Here is a 25727-nt window from a genome sequence, read left to right as displayed (position 1 = left end):
GAAGGGTCCCTAGGGTTCCCATAGATCCTCTGAGGTTTCAAAAGGGATCACGGTGTTTCCTGCCGGGATCAGCTGGTCTTGTGGTCTGCCAGCAGCTCCAATTCCTGGGCTATGCCTGCTCCCAAGAGGGTCCCTCATAACCTGGGGTCCCTCTGGTCTGTTACCTATGCCCTCCAGGGCTGTGGCCCCATAGAAATACTCCTTTCAAAGAACCTGGAGGGACAGGATCACTCCACTCCACCTTCCTTGCCTCTGACAACCCCACAGCAGGGCAGGACACTGTGGGCCTCCAGGCACAATTTTCAGAACCAGCATTTCCTCCCAAGTGCCAGTGTCTGTAACTCAGTGCTGCCTATGATGCTGCTGCTATCAACGTCCCTTGGTGCAAGTCCACACACAGCTTCTCTGGGCCAACAGTGTAACTAAAGAAAAACGGCCCCTTCCCCCTGTGACCAAAGGCAGTCACTTCACCAGCAACAGAAACAATAGATGAAATCCCCTTCCCCAGATTTTTAGGGGGAAAATTTAGTTTTTCTTTTCTATTTCCCCTCACCACCCATCGCTGGCCATCTTACACTAACACCCATTCCCACACACACACACTACACACACACACACCCTTACTTGGTCACTCAGACACCAGCAGACAGCCATTTCCCACAGCTAAGGTAGCATTTCTTGGGCACTCTATATATCCAGTTGGCTAATAAGAAAATTCTTCTCCCTCCAGCCTGAGCCTTCCTTGGCTAGCTAAAGGGTGGGAGGGACAGAGAGGAGTTGCTCCTTATTGTATCCCCCGCGCTGCAAGAACTCTCTTCTCCCCCGCGACCCCCACCTCCTCTCCCTCTCTGGGCAGCTCCAGCTCTGTTCCCCGCTCCCCCTCCCCCGTCCCCTCACCACTTTCTTCCATTCTAGGGAGAGGAGGGCGCTGTTCAGGCAGCGAAGGGGAGCCCCCGTGTGTCTAGAAGGCCTCTCCCCACCCCCACCCCGTGTGAGTGTACTCCTTGGCATCCTTGCCTGGGTTGGGTGTTGGGGAGCTCAAATTGCAGCTACAAACTGGCTGGCAGCCAGGGGCCGTCTATTTAAAAGCGCCGGCTCAACCGGAGCCCGTAGTCTCTTTGGAAACTTCTGCCGGGGGAAAAAGAGCTAGGAAAGAGCTGCAAAGCGGTGTGGGTTTTTTCCTTTTTTTTTTTCCCCTCCTCTTTACTACCCTCTCCTCTGTTTGCACCTTTCTTCGGGCTTCACGCAGAACCTGCGAATTTCGAAAAGGTGCTAGCAGGTTGGGAGAAAAGAGGTGTTAGGAGATTTGGTGTGTTTTCTTTCCTTTTTTTTTTTTTTTTTAATTTCTTGATTTCCACATTTTTTCCCCCACCTTCGCGGCTGCAGCCGCCGCCTCTTACCTGTTCCGCAGCAGCCGCGCGCCGCTGGCAGCTGAGGGTTAGAAAGGAGCAGGGTGTACTTTGAGATTTTAAACAAAAATTTTGAAGACGAAATCTATTTTTCTCCCCCCCGCCCCCACCCCCACCAACCGCCTCTCCTCCACAACCTCCGAGTCCTTTTTTCCGGTGGTTGTTTGGAGGTGAACCATTTTTGGCTCCCCCACCGCAATTCTGACCAGGTCAGACTCGTGGGGAGGGGGATTTGTTTCTCCAGCCTCCGATTCCTCTGCGTGCACCGGGCGCGGATCCCTTTCCCCCTACCTGTTGCAAGTCTGTAATCTTTGCAATTGAGACTTGCTTGCAGGCACTCCAGCCCTCCATCGCTCCCTACATTTTGCAATTGTCCGGGGGAGGGCACCTGCTCTACCTGCCAGAAATTTTTTTCCAAAAAGAACAACATTGCTCCGCGCACCCTCCTGGCCCCTTTCTCCCTGCACTCTCGCGCTCCTGCCCCGCCCCAGGTAAAGGGGGAGACTCGGAGAAGATGGTGCTCACCGCGCTCCTCCTGCTTCTGGCCGCCTGTGCGGGACCGGCCCAGGGTCTGGGCTCCTTCGTGCACTGCGAGCCTTGCGACGAGAAAGCCCTCTCCATGTGCCCCCCCAGCCCCCTGGGCTGCGAGCTGGTCAAGGAGCCGGGCTGCGGCTGCTGCATGACCTGCGCCCTGGCCGAGGGGCAGTCGTGCGGCGTCTACACTGAGCGCTGCGCCCAGGGGCTGCGTTGCCTTCCCCGGCAGGACGAGGAGAAGCCGCTGCACGCCCTGCTGCACGGCCGCGGGGTGTGCCTGAACGAAAAGAGCTACCGCGAGCAAGCCAAGATCGGTGAGCGCGCCCCGTGTGCCACGGGCGGGGTGGCGGGGTGGGGGCACGGGACAGCCTGGCCCCGCGCGCTCTGCCCAGTAAGTGGCTTAGAGCCGGGGTGCTGGCCGGGAGGAGGGCGGGGAGGGTCCCTGCACTTCGGACTCGGAGCCCCAGCCGATCCTGCTACCCCAGGGGTCGGTCTAGCCGAGCCTCTCCGGGTTTTCGCTCCTTCTCCTCGTCCCTACCCCCACCTTCTTCGCCCCACCCCTCCCCCCTCGACTAAACGGTGACTCTGAGCTCCTATTTCTTCTCTAGATGCAAATCCTCAGGTACTCAATCAGCAGTCTGAAAGTGTGCATCTTATATGATCAACTCCCTCTCCACCACCCCCATGTACCCAATATGTTGTGGGGTTGGGTTTTTTTTTTTTTCTGAACTTGAAAAAAAAGGCCTTTTGTTAAAATATTGCTTCAACTGGGGACCTGGCGAGAGAGGCGTTACCGGTTTTCGGTGCTAATTCTACCTTTGTCCCTCCCAGCCCCCTACCCCGCAACCAGTCCCTCCCTGACGTTTCCATTCTCCTACCCCGCCCCCCCTACACACGGGCGCACACGCACACTCACGTGCACACACAACACACGCACGCACGCACCCTTGTTAGCTCTTGCCTTTTGGGCGGGGGCTTTGATGCCCCTCCCACGTGCACACTCATTGCTCTTGACTCGATATGATTGACTGGTCGTCGGTAAAACATACTGAACTGCAAAATACCTCTTTTTCCTCCCAGGAAAAGAAAGGTGACTTTGGGCAAGCTCAGAGGCGGCGGGGAGGTGGAGCAAATCGTGGGCGGGGGGAGTGAAGGAAAGGAATAGGGAGGGTGGGCTTGATGTTCCAGGGCTGGGTGTTCCTGAATCGAACTCCTTTCCCCTGCTCCTATTCACATTTTACCTAGGAAGAAAGGTAGCTATAGGGCTGGGAAACGAGAAGAGATGTGCAATTCAGATACCGCAGCTTCCCCGCCAGTGCTAATGCCCCGCCCTGTCGCGTCGCCCCTCGAGCTCCCACGCCAGATCACAAGTGGGTGTGGTGTAAAGGGGTGAGGGGCCCTGGAAACGCAGAATGCAAAATCAAGGGGGCGGAGACGGAAAAGCCACGCACCAGGCTCCTCCCCTCCACCTCCAAGTAGCCTCGCCCCCGGGTTGCCCCGCCCCCAAATTCTCAGTGCTGGGGTTTAAAAGGTTGACAGAGCTGCCTGCTCAATTGAAACAGTTCGGCTTCCTCTTGGAAAGTTACTTGATCTTAATTTTTTTTCTTAAGTTTAATGAATCATACACAAAAGTCTGGGTTCTGAGCATTGGTCCTCCCCCAAAGCGGTTAAGTCTTGGCTAAATTGTGTTTATTCTGTGCGGTATTTTCTTACTGGGACAATGCCTTTTCCTCCTATCTCCGTCCATTACGAGCACCCCAACATGAGTTGTCTTAACTGCAAACTATAGACACCCTCATGCAGGAAAGGAGTGCGTCTGAGGTTGAGAAGAGAGACACGAGAGCTTTCGTGCGCTCGACCTGGATTCCCGCAAACCCTGCAGGTTTTGTCTGTCCAGCTTTGCAAGAGGTAGCGTTTCTCCAGTTTACGGCCAGCAAGAAAGGGAGAGAGGGCAATGTGCAGGCCCCGGAGGCCCCCGGGGACGGTTGGTGAACTTATTTTTATTAAGAGCCAATTTTCAAAGGCGGTCCCGCCCCCGCCCCCGCCCCCCGCTACGTCTTGTGAGATGTGGTGTGGAAAAGCTTAGCACCGGCACCGAGGCGGGGGAAGGCATGAACCGATTTCCTGGCTTGGGAGCCAGCGCTCTGGGTAACAATCCGGTCACAGCGAAAGTATGCAAGGTATCGCTTGGCCGCATTCTGGCCCCACTTTTATTTGCCCAGCCTTGTGGTTGGTGTGATGTGGTTGGTGTGGAGGGTGAGCGCGCGCAATTGCTGGGAGAGCAAACTGGCGCATCCAACTTTCCAGTTCCATCCCAACCCCTCCCCCTCCAACACACACACAAGGGCTTTTGTCCCAAGCAAGATGAGATGCCCTTTAGACTTCTCTGCAGCCCCTTCCTCAGCCCCCACCTTCAAAGTGCCTTGAAGCACGGAGCGGCCCCCCTCCCCCTCCCCCCACTGCATCCCAGCCCCTCTGAAAGACTCCGCCTCTCCTAAAGCAGGTGCCTGACCCGCTCCGGTTGCTGGATGGCTGCCCTTGACCGGTAGCTGGAACTGACGCCTTCCTCCCGGACAGATGGGATGGGAGTGGGCCCTCCTGGCTGGAGCTTTTCAGCTTGGGTGGGTCTCCCAAAAGTTGGAGATGGTGCAGCGACAGTACTTAAAGAGAGGAAAAGGAACAGAGGGAGGAGAGTGTCGGCTCCTTTAGCCAAAATTGCTGCTCCCCCCTACCCCGACATTCCACCGCCACGCCTCTCTACCAATATCGAGCAGTGTGAACTGGGAATTGCCCTTTCCAATGTAGATTTAGAGACAGACATAGATGATGTATGTATATATACACATTTAACCAAAAATATGTGTATAGAGAGATAGATATAGATTTTTTAGAACAACAAAAAAAAGTGCATTTCTAGAATCAGAAATGGGGAGCTAAGGAGAGATGGCTGGCCGCCAAAGCTTGTGGGAGGAAGAGAGCAGGGCCGGCGGGGACTGGTGTTTTGCTAGGCGCGTTGCTGGGCAACGGGAGAGGGAGTCCGCCTGCGAGCGGGTCCTGGGAGCGCTCCGGGCCCTGAATTTTATTTTGGCCAGTTCAGGGGCAGAGATAGATATAGCAACAGAGGGCAGTGTGTGTGACGGCTGGAGCTATTTATTGGACCAAGCTCAATAAATATGGGTGAGCTGGGTCGAGTCCGGGGAAGGACCGAGCTTTGCTCTGGCATTCTTTGGAGAAGGGGCCTTGTGGCTTTACGGGACCGCATACTTTACCCGGGTCTGGAAGATCTCTCTTGTGCCTGCGAGACGTTAAGTTTGGGATACAGGGAGAAGTGGGTGCTGGGTTTCAGTTCTGTCATTGAGAAATAAGAGAGAGGGGAAGAGCAGAAAATATGCTTCTTGGAAAGAAAGAAAAATTACCTAAATAAAAATGCATTCAGCCTTTGCTTCTTTGAGGGGTTTGGCCATCCATCACTCTGGCTTCCATTCCCAGCCTAATCCAAATGCCCTGTTGAAGTCAAGTTCCAGGTTTAGGTTTATTGGCCAAATTTGTGTCTGGATTGAACAAGATCATGGAAAACTGAAGGAGCCAGATTCCTTTCCCACCCTTACCCCCTCCCTTTGAAACAAGTCTTTGAGAGGCTGGCTGTGCCCAGAGCCAACCAAAATGGGAACTGGGAAGACAAGAAGAGGGCGCTTTTAACGACTTTTCTTGCCTCCCCCCTCCCCTCCCTTCCTCCTCTTTCTGCTGTGTCAGCTCAGACTGGAAGAGCAAGCACAGTTGGCCACAGTGAGGCTTCATTTTCTTTCCATTACTCTTTTTCTCCCCCCTACTTTCTTATCCCTCCCTCCCACCCCACCCCCTTCTCCATCCCCCAACTCCAAGACATCCCCAGGGGGCTTGGCTTTTCAACCAGAGCAGCTGTGGTAGTCCTGGGGCTCAGGGTTGGATCTGAGCAGGCAGGTGGGCTTGCAGCTGCAGAGGGAGGACCAGGCTGACCTAGGAGCCAGGGGTCACCAGAAGGTTACAACAAAGAGCATGGGAGCAGAAATCCCCACAGAAACCTCAGTCCCTTTAAGGCGGGGGGAGGGGGGAGGAGATAGCAGAAAAGGAAGGTGATTTTTGTCTAAAGCTTTTACTTTGTACTTGAGCAATGTATTTAAAACTCTGGGTTATTTAATGTATGGAAAATGAAATTTTGGAGAAGGGACCACCGCACTCCAGGCCCACTGCCTCCAGAAACTGGAAGAACATCGTAAACAGATCAGGTACCTATGAGGTCCCACCGGAAGCAGAAGTGAAAAGGGCAGAGAATGGCTGCCATGACATGGACGCTATCTGGTGGGGTTTTGTTTGCATGTCTGTTTTGCATTTTTACTATGGTGGGTCCAGAAGTTACCATCCCCAGAGACCATCCTTCAATTGTAACCTGGAAATATGTCTTCCAAAACAGTAAGATTTATTACATATCTGCAAAAATAAATAAGCAAATAAAAACAGTTCTAAGCTTCCACTCCCCTGGAAGTGGAAGCTCTCTATCCACAGAATTCCCCATTCTTGTTTCCAACTCCAATTCTTTCCATGATTTCTGTTACGATGTCTTTTTCTTCTTCTTTAATATAAATTCAAAGAAGTGACTGGGAATCTGTATCAGAGGTGAAGTAGCCTTTCTTGCCTGGCCACTCAGCTTAGCTAGGTTCAAGTGTCTCTCCAGGAATTGCCTGGGTATTGGCCAAAGAATGCTACAGCTGGAAGGAAGCTGCCATGATCGCAGCATCTTGGCAGTCAGGCCTTCATTTTACAGATAAGGACGCTGAAGCCCAAAGTACAAGTCACAAGCTTAGAATTAGGTGCAGGGTTAGAGGCAGAGCCAAGGCTAGAACTCAGTCTTAGAATCTTGTTGAGCCTAGTCCTCCTCGTCCTAGTTCTGCCCTCCCTGCCTTTCTTACTTAAGTCCCTGGGGCTCTGGCCTGGGCCTGGTCTAACCTGCAATGAAGCCTTTGCCAAATATTACCCAATGCTGTCATCTCATAGCAGGAGGGGTGGAGGGGGGATGCTGTGAAGATGAAATAAGAGCTCAGAACTTGGAGTGCTCCGTTTAAGGAGAAGCAAAGTGGCCCCAAAGTGGAGAAAGCAGTACCCCTTTATTTTCAATCTTGTTCTGTTCCATCCCTTTTTCTGCACAGTCTTGCAGGCAAAGCTGGCTTAAGCGAGTGATTTGGTGAGGGATGGGGGGGGCAAGGAGGGTGGAAAGGGGTGTGTTCAGCCCAGACTTCAGGCCTATGTGCCAAACCTCATTTTCTGAATGACAGGGAGCTGTCCTGATGTGGGCAGGCAGGCAGGCCCTCGCTGCCCCTTGGCTGAGCAGCAGGCCACAGTCTCTAAGGAGCCCTCAGCATAGAAGCGGCTGGCTTCCCGTGGTAACCAGCCTCCTCCAGCATAAGCTTCCACAGAGCGGGGCAGCAGGATGTTGAGATCCAAGCTGGGGTGGGGTGAGGTGGGATGAGGGAGTGATCGGGGGATTTTCACATCGGAAACAAAGAGAGAAAACCACATGCCACAAAAGTTGGTAAGGAAGAGAGAGAGAGAGAGGATAGCCAGGTTTTTTCACACAGTCAGAGCTCTTTTAGAAGGAGAGGAGCGGAAGGCCTCCAGATTATAGCTGGAAGCCGCCGGTTGACCTGAGGAGTTGCTGAGCGCTATCCTCACACACCTTGGAGGCTGTGGCAGCTGCTACCTTGGGGGATTCCCAAGAAGGAGGCAGATAAGATAAAACTCTCTTCCCAATGGGTTAGACCACCAAGGAAGTCCTGGAGGGGGTTCTAAAATAAATGTGCCTGCTCAGTCGAATCGGACTCTGTGACCCCGTGGACTGTAGCCCACCAGGCTACTCTGTCCGTGGGATTTCCCAGGCAAGAATACTAGAGTGGTTTCACATTTCCTTCTCCAGGGGATCTTCCCGACCCAGGGATCGAACCTGAATCTCCTGCATCAGCAGGTGGATTTTTTTACCACTGACCCATCTGAAGCCCCTTAAAATAAATAGGTAATCTCTTTTTTTTTTTTCCTTCTTGGTGGGATCTTCCAGGACCAGGGATCGAACCTGTGTCTCCTGCATTGGCAGGCAGACTCTTTACCACTGAAGCACCAGGGAAGCCCCTAGGTTGTCTCATTTTTGATACCCATCCTAAACCATCAGAGACCAGCCCTTCTCCTGCCAAATCCTGAAGCAAGATCCAAATTGAATTTGCACTCAGAATCCAGCCCCATGTGACCTATTCTGACTTGCAGTGATGTTCTATGTGGGTCCTCGTCATCCTGAACTGTGTAGATTGTACCAGTAAAGCTGTACTGAGCATGCTCCCCAGTCTCCCTGTGCCTCAGGGAGATGCCTGAGGCATCTCATTCCAGACCCTTTAGAGCAGCACTGTCCGACTGAAGTACAATATAAGCCACATGCAAATGTCATTTCAAGCTTTCTAACAGCCACATTTTAAAAACACCTGTGAAGGGAACCTGTCTCCACTCTCTGCTCCTGCTCCAAAAAAGTCAAAAAGGAAAAGAATCTGAGCTTTAATCGCCAGAAAGGACATACTCTCTTGTTTGACCCCTAGCAAGTCTCTCTTAGGAGGACCTGGCCGGGGTGGGGGTGGGGAGGTCGTTGACGAAAGAGTCCAAACAATCTGCTCCCTGCCGCCCCCTTCTGGTCATGCAGGGCTTTCCAGGGAATTTGGCTAAATGGTGCTGTTCTGAATGGGCCGTGATGAGTCACTAGTGGGAGTGTGGCCAGGTCAGAGAAACGGCCCCTCACTTCCTCCCTCTCATTATCTCCCCTTACCCCATTGAAAGGCTGCTCCCCACCTCACTCCTCCATTACCTTATGGTTTGGGGTGTGCATTATTGTTGCTCAGTGGCTAAGTCCTTTCCGACTCCTTGTGCCCCCATGGACTGCAGCACGCCAGGCTTCCCTGGGCGGAGGAGGGGCGGGTGGGGGTAGGGGGCGGTGCAGCCAATAGGGAACAGATACAGACGTTTTTACTGAGCATGCTCCACCTTCCCCAAGTCTAGAGACCTGGCTGGAGAACTCATGCTGGGTGTTGTGCATAAGCATGTATTTCTCATGTGTAAATTTATCACCAGCTGCTGCCCAGGGATCAAGAAATGTATACCAGAGTCACGGCCCTGCATCCTAGTTCATCCTCAGGGAGAAAAAGTGAGGAGGATCCTTTCTTTTACCTAGAGGATGTGTGAGTGGGACCCCAGTCTTTCATTCTGGGAAAGGGTCGCCAACCTGACACTTGCCACATCTACCCTGTGAAAGGTGGTAGGTCACCTTTTCTCTCTCCAACTTCAGGGAAGGAGACCTAGTGCCTTAATGCAGCTTCAAGGAGTGAGGTGACACAAGGGACAAACTCCCTTGTGTTCTCTTAAGTGGAAACTGCTTCTCAGAAGCACTTGGGTAAAGTTCCTCTCACTTGGGGCTGGCAACCTAGACTCCCCGGGGACGAGGGTAGAGCCATCGCTTCCCAGCAGACCTTTCTGCAGTCCAAGGCGCCTGAGACCTTGTGATCTACAAGCAGACACCTGTCAGCCACGTATCACAGCAACCAGATTTTTAGTTGATGATGCAAACAGGGGAGGTGGGAGGCAACAGGGACCTTACGAAGGCAGAGACCTGTACGGAGAGTTCACGAGCACGTAACAACTCGTGGAATCCTCATAGCCCTATGAAGAGGGGGCTGTTGTCATCCTCCCCATAAGTCAGATGAGACTAAGGCAAGGAGATGGGAGGAAGCAACTGAGAGAGGGCAAAATCCTGCATCAGGATTTAGTGAAGCACTGTTAGCAGCCCCATCTTCCACTCAAGGAGGGAGACTGGCGGTCAAGGGCTGGTAGTCCAACTCCTGATTCTGTTTATCTGCTTTGCTGTAAGGTGGCTTTATTTCCCTGCTCAGGATAGAGATATTACATACCTATGTCGGTCAACGTGGCTGTTGGTTTTCCTGGCCTGAAATGGGGAGGGGGCTGTAAAGGAGCTAAGAGGACTAAGCCTGTTGCTCTCAAGGTCCAGTCACTGACTCTCTGAATCTGCTCCCCACCTTTGCCATGCACCCCAAGTCAGCAAGACTCCCTCCGCATGTCCATTTGCAACTCCTCCCTACCTGCAGCTGGTTCCTTTGGATGACAGTTGTGTGGATTTCTTTTCCTCTTGCAAAGTCCGTGCTCCTTCCCTTTTCAGCCCATAATTCAGGTGAAGAAAGAGCCCAGAACATGCATGTCTGTTACTGACCAGAAAGGAAAAGAAAACAATTTTCCAGGAAAGACTGGGGCAAGGGAGGCCCTGGTCAGCGATGTCATGGCAGGGCTGGGGATGGTGCAGCTCCCCTAGGAGGCTTCACAGCCCTCCCTCGGTCCCTGTCCCTTTTTTTTTATGCAGAGACACACACAATGTAATTGAGTCTCTTGGCATCTGCAGCTGGGAAACGGTCAGACTTCAGGAGGCTGAGACATGTCTCACATTTTTTTCAACAGTGAGCAGCTGATCCATCATTTTCCCAGAAGCCTCATGTTGTAGCGAACAGCAGGAGGCTGCAGGTTGGCTAGGAAACAGGGTAAAGTGGGGAGGAAGCACGGAGAATCCAGCCATCCCCAGGCACGGATCAGGGCCCTCTGACAAGCTGTCCAGTGGAATTTTCTGCAGTGAAGAAAGTGTTCTCAGTCATCGCTGTCCAACACAGTAGCCACCAGCCCCATGTGGCTATCGAGCACTTGAAATGTGCCTCAAGCAACTGAGAAGCTGAGTTCGTAATCTGATTTAATATTTACTCTTTTCAATAGACACATGTGGCTGCTGGTTATCGTACTCAACAGCACAGTCTTAGATCAAAGAAGCCCAGTAAATGTAGGGGACCCTACTTCTTCCCGCTCCTGAGGCCCACCTCTCTGCCCCTTGTTCTCTCTGTAGCAAATCCCTGTGTTTAAAGGCAGGTCTGTGGGTGACATGACCCCCCAGGGCATCCACTTAGCTCCAACATGCTGCAGCTAGCCTTGCAGAACTACCCCTAGACCTACACTTTGTCCCCTGAGCCGATTCACACATCTCTCCATTTCAAGGTTCTTTATTGAAGACCATGTGCTGGAGAGACCAAGATAAATGACAAAGTTCTGCCCTTAAGACGTTGACTGTCTGAATTCCACAGAGGGAGCTAGAATGAGAGCCGGTGGAAACCCAGCTCCCCTTTTCATTCCTGGCAGAGAAATTCTGGGCGAATCCCTCTTGCCTACTGGCAAGAAAAAGAGACTCTTCCTCTCCCAGGTCCAGGTGGCCTGGCAAAGCCCTACATCCTTCCTGCACTGCAAGTTCCAAGTACACCTCAGCTTCTTCAATTTCCATAAGCAAAGTCGCAATATCTGATCCACCTGTTTTTCTCTAGTTTTGACTATTAAGTCAAGATAGCATGGGAAACCGCCACCAGTCTGGGCCCAGGCTGTTGATGGTGTCAGGGTAGGACCAAGAACCCCAGGGTAGAATGTTCGATTGTAGTTTCAATCATAGGAGCAGGTCTCCGTGGTGAGCTTGGGGAAGGAAGATGCATTGGCACTTGTGCTGTGAGAAGTGCTCCCCGCCCCAACTGGGGATGCGTCTGGGTTCACAGGGGCCGGGCCTGCACCCACACACCCTCAACATTCACTGGGGAAATTCTCTGGTGACCCAGTGATTAGGACTCAGCATTTTTACTGCCAGGGCCTGGGTTCAATCCCTGGTTGGGGGACCAAGATTCCACAAGCCGCACAGCGAAAAAAAAAAAGAAGTTCACTGACATGAGGATGACACAGTCTTCAAGCAGCTTTTCGTGTTGCCAAGGGTGGTGCCTCAGTGGATGTTGTATTAGTATGAGTGGGCAGCATCTTAGGAATGAAGCAGAAACTGAGTTGGCTGCCCTAACATGGCAGGGCTGGGACCATCAGAGAGCCAGCTGGCAAGACTAGGGGCAGAACAGAGCAGAGAATCGGAACTCAGCCTAAAGATAACTATCAAGACACTGTGAGAGCCCTTGCTTCCTTGACACTGAATTAAAGGGTCCTGCTTCCACAGCTTCCCAAAGAAGGGGACAACAGTGAACACTCTCTGCAGAATCCTTTCAAAAGGACAGCTAGAGATAGGAAGGGAGGTCCTTGATCTGCTTCTCTTCTTTCCCTAATCATTATGCTTGCATTGTTGACTAAAGAAACAGCCGGGGTTTACACACTGATGGCCTTGTCCCCTCCCCGCCATCCCTGGCCTCACGTAGGTCATTCCCAGTCTATGCATGTCCATCTTCCTGACTCTAAATGCATGCTGAGAGGGGAAGACTGGGGTGGTGGTCAGAGAAGTAAAAGGAGGAGACCACAAAAAGTTCCAGATTTTAGAACTGCTTACAATTCCTACAAGGAAGCCTGTTCTGCAGCCACCAGTCTCCTCCGCCACCTACTGGCCATATGCAGGTACTGACCTGCCAGGCGACAGTTCCAGAACCTACTGCATTGTTAAGTACCTGAGAGATTGCTGTTCACTTGCAGCGCAACTTCGCCAGGAAGTCCTAAATCCTTTTGCAACCCTGACCCATTTTCTTTTGATGAAACAGCTCAGGAGCTGCCAGTCTACCTGTGCCTTCTTGAGTTAGCTAAAATTTAAACCCTACCGAAATTGTAAGCCTATTTATGACTCGGCCGCAGAGCAGCTGAGTAGGACTAGCTGGCTCTGGCATCCCAGCTCCAGTCTTACTTTCCAGCCCTTTGATATTCCAGGCTCCTGCCCTGGCTCCGATCCAACTTTCCGCTGTCTCTCTGGAACCTACAGGTGACCACAAGACCCTGATTAGTATCTGATACTTGACTCTCCTGCTGCCTAAGTAATAGGTCCCATGGGGTTAAGTGGCGGCACAACCTGGGAGGGACATCAAAACTTTAAGCCTGCCCTTCAGAAGCAGCCAAAGAGACTGCAAACTGGGGAGGGAATCCTGCCTTAGTGAAGCCAGGGGAAGGACAGAGGGTTTGCAAAAGTGTCTGGAGTTCCTTGGAGAATGGCAACCCACTCCAGTATCCTTGCCTGGAGAATCCCCATGGACAGAGGAGCCTGGGGAGCCACAGTCCATGGGATCAAAAAGAGTCAGACATGACTGAGCAACTAACACAGAGAAGGTACAAGAATCTGCCAAAGAAGGTACAAGAATTTTGTTCCCCACCATTGTCCTTGCTTAGTCTCAAGGCTAATGCCTTCACAGGAAAGACCGAGAGAGGTCTAAGTAAATTGTCCCAAAGGTTCTTGAATAATTGTGAACAGCCCATGCTCCTCCCAGGAACGGTGACTCCAGGTTAAGGGCAGCCCACAGCACTTCTCGAAGATCCTAAAATATGAAGAGTCTTGAGAAGAACTGCTGATGGCAGGGTGGGGAGTGGGGGGCATGAGCCAATGAACTTGCATGACCACCAAAGCCAGAGCCAGAAGCTCCGTAAGAGAAGGTGCAAGAGCATCTGGAGGATGAGGCCCTCTGACCAAAAGGACACAATAGGTGGCCAGAGGACAGGGAGTGGCACCCTCAGCCCAGATGTCTTTAAGAACTAGAACGAGCACCGCTGGGATGGACGCATGTACTTGTGGCCCCAGATGAAAGCTCATCCTTCTTCCACGCACTGGTCAGCACCCGGCTGTCTGGCCCTACTTCCCCTCCCTTCATCTGGTTACAAGCTTGACTGGGGAAGGGGTGGCCGTGCACCCCCACAACGCTCCCAGCCTTTCAGCGGCAACCACCCCTTGCCATCTCCCCTGCCGCACCACTCAGGTGACACTCAGAATGCTTGGTGATGTCCAGGGAGGCTGAGTGACAGGTCAGGTCACTCAGTAAGATGGGACCAGGCCATGGTCAGCTTTTCCTCTCCTCAACCAACTTCTTCCAGATCTGAGCCTCAGGTTTGGGCCTGAGTTACTAGATAGCAGAGCCCTAATCTTTCACTTTGTACAGAGTCCCCCAAATCGGCTTGTTCCGCCCTGCCTCCTACCCCCATCGCGGCTCATCCCACAACCAAGAAAAGCTGGTTTATGCCACAAAGCTGGTTTATGGTCAGCTAATCCCCAGAAGGCTCCACTCCACGGACTCAGTGCATCGCCGTGTCGGTTCATCATTCCAGCGGGTTTTGATAAACTAGAGGCAGAGCCTGGGGCAGGACGTGGTGGGAGGAGGGAGTGAAAGGCCAGAAGGGGTCAGAGACCCCGGTGCTGGGTTCTCTTCGGGGAGAGCCTGCCCACTCTCTTGCCATGTGCCTCCTCCCACCTTCTTCTCCAGAAACTACTTCCCTTCCTCTCCTGTGGATAAATACCCAGATCAGCTAACCACCCAGAACACTGCACACCTCTGGAGGCTTCTTTAGGGCGGGGAGCTTCCCTAAAGGGGCTTAAACTCTGGATACTCATTCAATTAAATCCAACAAACCCTGAGCCAAGAGACAAACGGGTGCTCGGGTGCTTTCTGCCACCTGCCATCCTGACCAGGTGAGGCCAGGTCTCCAAATGCCTCCCTCAACACACACCTGGAACTTCCCCTGGGCTGAGAACTCCTGCCCTGGGGGTATGCAACTGTCCTCTCACCAAACTGCTCCCTTTCCACACCTCTTCTCGCCTCCTGGGGAGCCCACTGAGAGGAGGATTTCCCTTCATCCTTGGTGGCTCAAATGGTAAAGAACCTGCCTACAATGCAGGAGACTGGGGTTCCATCCCTGGGTCGGGAAGATTCCCTGGAGAAGAGAATGGCTGCCCACTCCAGTATCCTTGCCTGGAGAATCCCATGGACAGAGGTGCCTGGTGGGCTACAGTCCATGGGGTCACAAAGAATAACTAACACTTGCACTTTCCAGGGCCACCCCAAAGCCCTATTTTCTTTTTCCAGAACTGAAAAAGAAAAGAGAGCAGGGAAGACAGGGCTCCCTGCCCCCGGCCATCCTGCCCTGCACCTGCTCTGGCCCTGGGCATCCTGGCCATGCCCTGCCCACCTGGGAAGAGCAGTCCGGGTCTGGTGGGGTCAGGGAGCTGAGAGGAGGGGCCCAGAGGAGGGTGTCTGTGAGAGGAGAATTTCATGGAAATCTGTGGACCAAGAAAAGGCCAAAGGCTGGGGGGTGGGGGTTGGAATTAAAAGATAGACAAATACATGAACAAAGTCCTAGTTCTTTAAAGGTCATAAGTCAGCTAAGTATAGACTGTCACCAAGTCACTGCTATATATAACCACTCCAGCCCCAGCCAGCTGTCTGCCGCTCTTGGCCGGGAGCTGTTATGTCCCAGGGCACAGAGCACGGGGCCAGCTCTGAGCAGGGAGCAAAGCCTCAGGCTCCCATGCCCCCCACCTCCACCCGCCTGCACTGATACCCTCCGGATCCCACATTTCTGGCTCTCCCCGGGTCCCTTCCTCCTGTTCCTCCTATGATTCCCCCCAGGTCTGCTAGTCCAGACACCCCAGGGCCCTCCTGCCCTCGGTTCCCCAAATGCAGATGTATCTCAACTCCAGAGGTTCCAAAAGCAGGAAGATCTCACTAGAGGATGGACTTGGCCTCTTGTCCAGGCCCTGGCAATCCCTTTCCTCCGACAGCCTTGACCTCCAGATGGTGTTCTTACACCTCAGCCCCACCTCTAGCCACTTCCCCGTCTATTTAGCCAGATCCCCCCACCACCACCAGACAGGGCCTTCCCTGGTGGCTCAAATGGGAAAGAATCTATCCGCAAGGCAAGACACTTGGGTTCAATCCTAGGTTGGAAAGATCCCCTGGAGAAGGGAATGGCTACACACTCCAGTAGTCTTGTCTAGAGAATTCCATGAACAGAGGAACCTGGCAGGCTACAATCCCTGGGGTCACAAAGAGTCGGACAGGACTGAGCGACTCCCACTTCCATTTCCACTTCCCAGCAAACAAGTCCCTTCCCTGCCCCCAGACCATCCTCCTCCTCTTGCATCACTTCCCTCCTTGTATCAGCTTGACTTTTCCAGCACTCTCCTGCTCCACGAAGTCACCCTAGGTTTGCTCCTCTGGACTTCCCACCACTCACGGGCCTGTTGGCTCCTGTCCTGATGCTCATTCCCCTTTCCCCAGTTTGGGCAGCCCCATGGGGGTGCAGAGAGCCCGTCTCCTCGCTCCAAAGCTTGGAGCTCTGGGCTCCGCACGGCTGGCTCTCAGCTGGCAGAAGCTAATCCTCCACCGCTTTTCCCCGCAGAGAGAGACTCCCGTGAGCATGAGGAGCCCACCACCTCCGAGATGGCGGAGGAGACCTACTCGCCCAAGATCTTCCGGCCCAAGCACACCCGCATCTCCGAGCTGAAGGCCGAGGCTGTGAAGAAGGACCGCAGAAAGAAGCTGACCCAGTCCAAGTTCGTGGGGGGAGCTGAGAACACCGCCCATCCCCGGGTCATCGCGGCGCCCGAGATGAGACAGGAATCTGAGCAGGTGAGGCTCAAGGACCCTCTCTCCATCTCCCTCTATATCCGTACCCTCGGTCTCTGCCACCCGCAGCTTTTAACCTGCCCCCCCACACCCCCGCTATCTAAATGAGCATGCGTGGTAGCACTTGATACCTCCAGGGGTCATGGCACGGGAGGCAGAGGAAGACCTTGGGTAGCACCTAATCTCGACCCAAGGTGGTGAGTTTCCGTGCAGACCCTTGACCCACACACCTCGGCCACTGCATTCCGCACGTCTAGGTGACTCCCTGGGGCCTGGCCACGCCTCTCACGCCTCCGATCCGCACACAGGGTCCCTGCCGAAGGCACATGGAGGCTTCCCTGCAGGAGCTCAAAGCCAGCCCGCGGATGGTGCCCCGCGCCGTGTACCTGCCAAACTGTGACCGCAAAGGGTTCTACAAGAGAAAGCAGGTACGTGAAGCCCTTTCTCTACAAGAGAAAGCAGGTACATCCAGTGTCGCCAGCTCCACTTACTGAAGAGACTGTACCCCTGAAACTAACACAGCATTGTAGACCAACTCCACTCCAGTAAAACTTAAAAAAAAGAAAGAAGGAAAGCAGGCATGCCCCATCCCATATCCCACGTTCAGGGCATGCATGCTAAGTCGCTTCAGCCGTGTCCCACTCTATGCAACCCTGTGGACCCCATGCCTGCCAGGGTCCTCAGTCCATGGGATTCTCCAGGCAAGAATACTGGACTGGGTTGCCATGCCCTCCTCCACGATGGAACCTGAGTCTCTTAGGTCTTCTCATCTAAGTTCCCTGGCTGTGTAGAGGTAAAGAATCCACCTGCCACTGAAGGAAACACAGACTCGATCCCTGGGTGAGGAAGATCCCCTAAAGAAAAAAATAGCATCCCACTCCTTTACCACTAACGCCACCAAATCTCCACCTCTAAATGCTTGGATTTCTGTCATTAACAACACTGTGTCCCAAAACACCAGTATCCTTGCTCCAACCACAATCACGACTGACCCCATTCCCGCCTACACTGTTATCTACTCATGTTTTAATGATTCACCATAGGTACATGAGTTCTGTCTACTCATGTTTTAATGATTCACCATAGGTACATGAGTTCATCTAAAAGGAAACTTTCTATCACTGTGTCACATCACATGTTGTCCGTGTTGTTTTCTGGTACACATGCATAAATATATGGGGCTTCCCAGGTGGTGCTAGTAAAGAACCCACCTGCCAATGCCGGAGACGCAAGAGACGTGGGTTGGATCCCCAAGTCAGGAAGATCCCCTGGAGGAGAGTATGGCAACCCACTACGGTATTCTTGCCTGGAGAATCCCATGGACAGAGGAGCCTGACAGGCTACAGTCCATGGGGTCACAAAGAGTCAGACATGACTGAAGCGACCTAGCATGCACATACACATGACTCTCAAATGTATTTTTACCATGTACCTCCTGAAATCATTTCGTGACCCATTCACAGCCAGTCTACCCTTTGTTAACCGGTCATGTAAGCTTGTTAAGGAGTACACGTGAGGGCATCAGCATCACACGGATTGCTGGGTCCCACCCCAGAGATTCTGATCAGTAGGTCTGGGGTGGACTCTGAGAACTTGCGTTTCCAACAAGTTCCCTCCCAGGTGACTCAGATGCTCCATAAGGGCACCCCTCATCTAAGTTCCCTTAGATGGTAGCATGGGGTACAGAATCCGCCTGCCACTGCAGGAGACACGGGTTCGATCCCTGGGTCAGGAAGTTCCCCTAAAGAAAGAAATGGCAGCCCACTCCAGTGTTCTTGCCTGGAAAATCCCATGGACAGTGCAGCCTTATGGGCTACAGTCCATGGGGTCACAAAGAGTCGGACACGACATAGTGACTAAACAACCACAACATCTAAGTTAGGGCTCAAGAGCCGGGCAACTTTGGGGGAGCCCTTGGGGGTCCTGCTTACTAGCTGTGTCCTCTCACCCCGGTCGGTTAATGTCTCCGGCGATAGTTTCTCGTGTAAAGTGGAGAATAATTGTACCTATTGTTCTCACATGATTATGTGAGACTCATCTTTGTAAAGCCCTTAGAACAGTATCTACAGTATAGTTAAGTGTTAAGTGGTGTCTTATATATGGTACAGCTATACAAGTGATGCCTTTTATTAGTATTACTATTATTTAATGGGCTTCCCTCATAACTCAGTCAGTAAAGAAAGTGAAAGTGATAATCGCTCAGTCATGTCTGACTCTTTGCAACCCCAGGGACTATACAGTCCATGGAATTCTCCAGGCCAGAATACTGGAGTGGGTAGTCTTTTCCTTCTCCAAGGGATCTTCCCAACCCAGGGATCGAACCCAGGTCTCCCTCATTGCAGGCAGATTCTTTACCAGCTGAACTCCAAGGGAAACCAGATACGTCGGTAAAGAATCTGCCTGTAATGCAGGAGATCTGGGTTCGATTCCTAGGTCAGGAAGATCCCCTGGAGAAGGAAATGGCATCCCACTCCAGTATTCTTGCCTGGAGAATCCCATAGACAGAGGAGCAAGAGTCGGACACAACTTAGTGACTCAACCACCACCACATTATTTAATAATTTAATTTATCATCCTTGTCATCATCATCATCATCAGGTTATGTCGCTCTCTGGAGAATACCAAGTTGGAGATAAAAACCAACTTGTTTTGGGTGACATAAGACAAAGCTGAAAGAGCTAGCCAAGCACAGACTGCCTAAATGAGCACCTTCCCTAGGTTGTCCCATACAATGTGGACACCAGAACCCCAAGGGTTGGGTGTTGATGTTGTTCAGTTGCTAAGTCATGTCCAACTCTTTGGGACCCCATGGACTGCAGCACGCTGGGCTCCCTGTCCTTCACCATCTCCCAGAGTCTGTTGGGAGATGGTGAACTCCCAACGCCATCTCAAGGGTGAACTCAAGGTCATGTCCACTGAGTTGGTGGTACAGTCCCCTCAACTCTTTGGGGATGAGAGTCTGTCTTGGGGCAGGGAAGGCAAAGGGTTAGGAAGGAGCGGAGCCTCAGGGGACAGCCATGCTCACTGCCTGTCCCTCTCCCCACCCCAGTGCAAACCTTCCCGTGGCCGCAAGCGTGGCATCTGCTGGTGCGTGGACAAGTACGGGATGAAGCTGCCAGGCATGGAGTACGTGGACGGGGACTTTCAGTGCCACACTTTCGACAGCAGCAATGTTGAGTGATGCGTCCCCTCCCCGTCTTTCCCTCACCCCATCCCACCCCCAGCCCCGACTCCAGCCAGCGCCTCCCTCCACCCCAGGACGCCACTCATTTCATCTCATGTAAGGGAAAAAAAAAATACATATATCTATCTATTTGAGGAAACTGAGGACCTCGGAATCTCTGGCAAGGTCACAACTTTGAAAATGGCAACAACAGAGATGTGAAAAGCTAAGGAGACCACCCCCCCTTTTAAAAAAAAGGTTTTCTTTTTGAGGCAAGTTGAATGAACAAGGAGGGCAAGAGAGGAAGAACAAGAGAAAGAGAAGGGAGGAAAGCAGACGTGGGTAAGAGAGAGGAGGAGGAGTAGTCACAAGGAGGAGAAGCAGAGCATGGGCCAGAAGCATCCATCTTTACGTCCAGCCCTGGCCCGCAGTGGGCAGCCATCGGGGCAGGAGCAGCGGCAGCCCTCGGTGTGGCCTTTGATGCCACACTTGGAATTTGCCCAGTTTGGATGGGTCGCAGGGGGAGAAAGAAAAAGACAACAGGGGTCAGTGCCTCTCCTGGATCAATCTCCTCCTGCAGCCAGCAGCTCGCACGGCTCAAACCCTGTCCTTCCTCTCCTCCCACCCCGGCACTGTGTTCTCTCTCCCTCCAATTTACAAAGATGAAAATGCATTCCATCCTTCTCAACATAAGGCAGATTCATAACTGAGTGATACTCGATGGTAGGTGTTCCTAAAGCGGATCCATGAACATGAAGTGTGTGTGCATATTTCACTCCCCATGCAGACTCTGAGAAATCAGTCCACACCCCGATAGTGGGAAGACATGTGCTTCCTGGGTGGCTAAAATTCAGCACCGAGTGAAGCCTGTGGTTTCAGTCCTTCATTGCATCCAATTCACAGCTAGCACAGCCTTCGTGGGGGAGGATAGGCTGAAAAAAAAGTGGGCTTGTATTTATCTACAAGGCTCCATATAGTCATATATAGGCATATAAGTCTATTTTCTTTCTTTTTTTTTTTTACCCCTTTCTTCCTTCCTTTCTGTCAAGGTTTGCATTAACTTTTCCAAGTAGTTCCTCTGGGGGCATTGAAGAGAGTCCTTATTCTGGGGAAACCAAGAAAACCCATATTCTTCTAACATAACCCATAAAACCAGTTTTGCCTGCCTCCCATGAGCAGCAGCAAACTCAGCCCTCTGTGGGACACGGTGTTGGATTTTTTTTTCATGATTTCCCATGTGCACGTGTGTTCATGTACCACCAAGCCAGGTCGGTGAGCACAGCCAATAGTGTACCCACCAAGCTCCCCAGGACGTCACATTCACCTTTAGACCCTTGGGAATTTACTGTCTCTGGACCCTACACCCAGAGAACTCAATTGGTCCAAGTTCAACCCCCTGGTCCTGCCCAGCATTTTCATTTCATCTGGACAAAGCCTGCATTTGGAAAGCCTCCCTCAGCCTTCATGCTGGCAGAGCAGGAGAGAGACTGACACGAGAGATGGCAAAAGAGGGAGATGGAGGTGAAAAGTGTAAATACGGGGGAACCATAAAAGTGATTGTTCAAGCCAGCGTAGATGGAGTGAAGGGCAGAGAGCTGGAGAGACAGAGGGCTGACGGCCCCATCCCAGCTTTGGAGCAAAGCAAAAAGGAGAGGGGACAAAGCCAGGAGACTCTTCCCAGGGTCCCCATCTGATAAGCCCTCTGGGGTTTAAGAAGAAGGAGAGAGGTTTAAGAAGAAGAAAAGGAAACAGGTTGTAAGAGAGAAATGAGTTTAACCCAGGCCTGTGAGCCAGAGAAGGTGAGGAACTTTTGGTGGGTTCTAGATCGTAGGAGCTGGACAAGAACAAGGATAAGCAGAGACCGACTGTGGTTTGGAAGGGAAAAAGTCTACGAGCTCACCTGCCCGCCTTCACCCTGCAGTAAGGGACGGAGGCTAGAGAGGCTTTCAAGCCCTTGGTCCACCCTGGCCCATTCCAGCTTCCTTCCTGGGGTGGGAGATGGCAGAAAGGCGCAGGACAAGCAGTGAATGGATGCTTTGGGGCAGCCAAGATTCTGACCCAAGAAAACTCCCACCCTCCGCTGACTCCCCCCACCCCCGCAACAAACGGGCAGCTCTGAGGATGGAGAACTCTGGCCAGGAGACGGGCTTGGACACAGCAAAGGAGAGCCTCTCTCGCTGTGAATGCAGCTCACACCACTCTTCCCGACGACATGACACCGTGGAGACTACTCCAGCATCGAACTCGGGGACAGTGCAGAGGGGCAGCTAAGGAGCAGACACACTTCAGCTGGTGGCAAGCCTGCAGCTCTGGGATTCGCTAGGGGAGTGTCCCCGGCTCCCTCGGAGTGGACGGTCGGCTGGGATGGGAGAGGCATCGATCTTCATTGGACAAAGGGCCTGATGGGGATGGCAGCTGTGAGGACTTCCTTGACCTGCTGTGTGTCCACGTGGCCCCTCCCTGCGCCACTGTCCCCAAACCCCCGACCCACACTTCAGCGTCTTAGGCCAGTATCGTCAGCCTTTCCCACTTCACCCTTCTCTCCGCCCATTCTTTCTCTGGATCTTGAGCAGTCGTCTGAACTGGGATTACCACGTGGATACTGGGGTGCCATTCCCCCTAAGAAAAGACTGAGCCAGGAATTTGCAGACCCCACCCCACCACCTCCCCCCAAGGCCTGGACCCGGTTCCTGGTTCCTGAAAGGGGGCCGTCTTTTCCTCCCGCTGTTTACTGGACTTTGAAGGGGCCTCGCCTCCTTCCATGGGCTCTTTGCAGTCAGCCACAAGGTGGGGGGTTAGGGCCTGCTTTAACGCCACCCCTGTCTTCAGATCTCCAGGGCTCACGCTGACAACCCCAAATCTGTGAGTCTCTCTCTAGTGCTTGCAGAGGGGGCGGGGAGACTCTGGTCGGCTGGCCACTCCCTAGAGGATGCTGGACCTTCAGACAGAGCCCAGGGTGGGAGTCCAGGGGAAGGGAATCATTGAGGAAAGTGAGGCCTCTCTGGGCAGGGTGGTGAGCAGGCAGGTATGGCAAGCTGCCAGCTCTGAAGTTCCAAGCAGGGACCTTCTTGACCCCAGGCTGCCTGTTGCCCACTGTCTGCTCACCCAGAGGCCTCAGGGTCCAGGTTTTCCGTGGCCTCAAATCTAGACATTGACCCGCAGCACCAACAGGAGGTCTCATCCCATCTCCCTTTGACTCAGGCCTCACTCTAGCAGAGGAGACCTGTCTCCACCACAACTGCCAGGTGACTGAGGGGGTCCAAGCCAGGACTGAGCCCCTGCCCCACCTCAACCCGGGGAAAGCCGGCGGTCTGGGACAGAAGAGACTTGGAAGTTTCTCAGACAGCCAGGCCTGGAGAGACAGGCCTGGAGACATTCAGCCCCAACTCGGGGGACGACAGGAGGCCCTGCGTGGTCCCACCTCCTGTCCCCTCACCCATTTTCCCATCACCACCTCTGTGGTCTCCATGGTAACCCAGTGGGGCCAGCCTCCCGGAGGGAAGCGGGCCTGGACCACCGCTCTCCCATCATGCGGCCACCAAGCCCCCCTCTCTATGTGGGGCAGTGCCCCACCTGCATCCGCTCAGCCCCCACAGGGGCTCCAGCTCAGATGAGAATTGCAGAGAGGAGAGGGCCAAGGAGAAGCAACGCCCCGGTCTTGGAGAAGACACAGTTGGCGTCCAAGATTGAGGAGGCTGTATTTTGAGAGGTGGTTGTACTGGGCGTTGTATTGTCTTTGTTTTTTAAAACCACTAAAGTGCAAGACTTATTTTGCACTTTTCTCTACTTTTTTTTTCTCATAGGTTTTTGGTGTCTTTTTTAAGCATCCTTTCTTGGTTCCCTAATGGAGTATGTAGTTTAGCTATTTCCACAGACTCTGGCCTCCTCTCTCTAACTTTTTTTGGATGGAGGAAAGGGGAGGTGGGGGGGGTGGTCAGCCACTCTGCACCCATTCACCCCACCTCTCTGGTCCCCGGCCACCAGACTGAGTCCCGGACCGTCCACCACCACCATCACCATCATCACACAGTAGCCCACAAGGATAGACAGTTGTCAGACAAGATTCCTTCAGATTCCGAGTTGCCTACCGGTTTGTTTGTTTTTTTTTTTTTAGACAGCAATAATCACAGCACATATTACTGTAGTTCTTTATAGTTTGACATACATACATACCATAGTGTTATTCTCTCCTCTTTTTTTGTTTTGACTTTCCTGTTTTTAAATAAATGCTCATAATCTTTACTGGTGAAAAGGATGAAAAAATTAACCAGCAAACAAAACCTGTTTGTGGGAAAAAAAAAAACGAAAAAGCGGGGGGAAAAAAATCGCCTGAATGTGGAAGAGCTCGCCTCCTGTTTTGTGTTTTGTACCTAAGGAAATAAAACAAAACAAAAAACCCCTGAGGATCTCACGTTTTATTAAAAGAAGTGAAGATTGCTGTATACTATTTATTCAACTTATAATTTATGTTACTCCTTGATCTTTGTCTTTTATCGTGACAAAGCATTTATTTAATAAAGTTATGCATTCAGTTAGCCTGCCTCAGCTTCCTCCTCGGGCCCAGGGAAGGTAGGCGAAGGGAGACAGAACAAGGGGAAGAAGGGACCAGTGGAGGCTGGACTAGGGCCTGGGCCCTCCAGAGGGACCCCCGTGACCCACCCTCCCACCCGGCACTCTGGTGCCCCCTTCTCTAGCTCTTCAAAACCTTTTCGGTGAGGATACATAGCACTTAAGAGGGCCAGTGGTCCTGCAGAGCCAGCTGCTATTACCACTAGGACTATTACCATCATTACCATTTAAGCTTCGCTCCTGCTGCTAAAGAAAGTCATCTTATTATTTATTTATTGGCTTCGCTGGGTGTTTGTTACAGCGCGAAGGCTTTCTCAAGGTTTCTCTAATGGTGGCCCTCTGCCACATGGGATCTTAGTTTCCGGACCAGGGATCAAACCCCAGAACCCTGCATCGAAAGATAGATTTTTAACCACTGGACTGCCAGGGAGGTCCCTAAAGAAAAGTGATCTTAATTGACTCTCAGGTAGGACTTTAAGGAAGTCATTGCTAGAATGTTCCTCGCAAGATCTTAACTCCTGGGAACCTCTGGTCGAGGTGAATCCTACCTCCGGCTTCTGCCCAGCTCCCCGCTGCCGTTTCCACCCGGTGAAGAGGAACGTTATGAAATGGCTAACCCTCCATCGACATAAAGTGCACAGTTCCGACTTCTGGCCCTCCCCTCCTCTGGCCCCTTCTCCGCTCAGGCTCTTCTCCCCATCTCCATGTCCCCCCTTCATCTGTGAGGCCAGAGTAGGCACCGCCCTTCATGTACTCCCCTGACTGCCCCCAACAAGGGTCTCCGTCTGTAGGCACAGTTGGGGAATGAAGCTGCAGGCATCTCCACTACCCTGCCCCGTCCGAGTCACGTGGCAAGCAGCGTCATTGGTGGTGTCCCTGCCTGGCGAGGGGCTGGCCTGTCGCCGGGCACACGGGCTCCCGAAGCACAGATGAAGCTCTCTCCCCTGAGACTGCCCAAGCCCATGCACAACTTTGCAAACCTACAGCCGTTCAGCCAGCACCCAGCAGTGACGGGAGAGTTGGACAGTGGGACAGCGGTGCTGGAGGTCCCACTTTCCTCTGCAGGGGTGCTGATGAGCAGGGGTGGGGGCAGAACCAGCAGCGTGCGGGAAGGTGATGCTGGTCCAAGTCCAGCCACAGCGCACCACCAGCCCGGGGCCTGTCTCCTGGCCCCTCCATTGGCAGCTGCTCACCCACATGTTCCCTTGGGGTGGGGGGCAGTGAGCTAGGATTCTTGGCCCCGTTGTTCCTCCTTCAAGGCTTGTCCCAAGCCCGGACCCACTCCACCATGCCCCCTGCCCCTACAACCCTCACCAACCAACACCCTGTTCACCTCCCCACGTCATCAGGAGATCTGGCTCCAGGCTGCTCTGCCCTTCAGCCTGCTCCTCCTTGCACAGTTCATCACTGAGACCCACAGTGCCTTGCTGACCATTCATTCATCTGGAGGCCTTGTGATCTGGACCCGGCAGGGGCTTGGGGTCTGCTCCGTCCCACATTCACCCTTAGGTGTGGGGGCTGATCGGAGACCACACTCTGTTAGCGAAAGTGAAAGTGGTAGTCCCTCCATCGTGTCCAACTCTTTGAGAC

At 52.9% G+C, this 25727-nt stretch overlaps 1 protein-coding gene across 2 annotated transcripts; it reads left to right on the top strand.

Annotated features, from left to right (window-relative positions):
- The first annotated feature begins 1092 nt into the window (after positions 1–1092).
- IGFBP5 (insulin like growth factor binding protein 5) lies at positions 1093–24103 on the top strand. Of its 2 annotated transcripts, none has more exons than XM_043444769.1 (4): positions 1093–2257; positions 16179–16408; positions 16663–16833; positions 19455–24103. In XM_043444769.1, the coding sequence occupies exons 1-4, from the start codon at positions 1924–1926 to the stop codon at positions 19584–19586; spliced, it is 867 nt and encodes a 288-aa protein (XP_043300704.1). In that variant the 5' UTR covers positions 1093–1923; the 3' UTR covers positions 19587–24103. The 2 variants fall into 2 exon arrangements, with proteins under 2 accessions (XP_043300704.1, XP_043300705.1); XM_043444770.1 differs by having other exon boundaries at positions 1095–2257; positions 16714–16833; positions 19455–23966.
- Positions 24104–25727: the final 1624 nt, after the last annotated feature.

Source organism: Cervus canadensis, chromosome 24 (genome assembly GCF_019320065.1).
Source record: "Cervus canadensis isolate Bull #8, Minnesota chromosome 24, ASM1932006v1, whole genome shotgun sequence".
In the NCBI taxonomy this organism is placed as follows: Eukaryota; Metazoa; Chordata; class Mammalia; order Artiodactyla; family Cervidae; genus Cervus; species Cervus canadensis.
The sequence above is the reverse complement of the archived record's forward strand: the minus strand, read 5'-3'. Positions and strand labels throughout refer to the sequence as shown.

Coding starts and splice junctions, on each gene's coding strand:
- IGFBP5 (XM_043444769.1), top strand. CDS start 1,924: ATGGTGCTCACCGCGCTCCTCCTGCTTCTGGCCGCCTGTGCGGGACCG. Junction 2,258..16,178: donor CCGCGAGCAAGCCAAGATCG/GTGAGCGCGCCC, acceptor TTTTCCCCGCAG/AGAGAGACTCCCGTGAGCAT. Junction 16,834..19,454: donor GGTTCTACAAGAGAAAGCAG/GTACGTGAAGCC, acceptor TCCCCACCCCAG/TGCAAACCTTCCCGTGGCCG.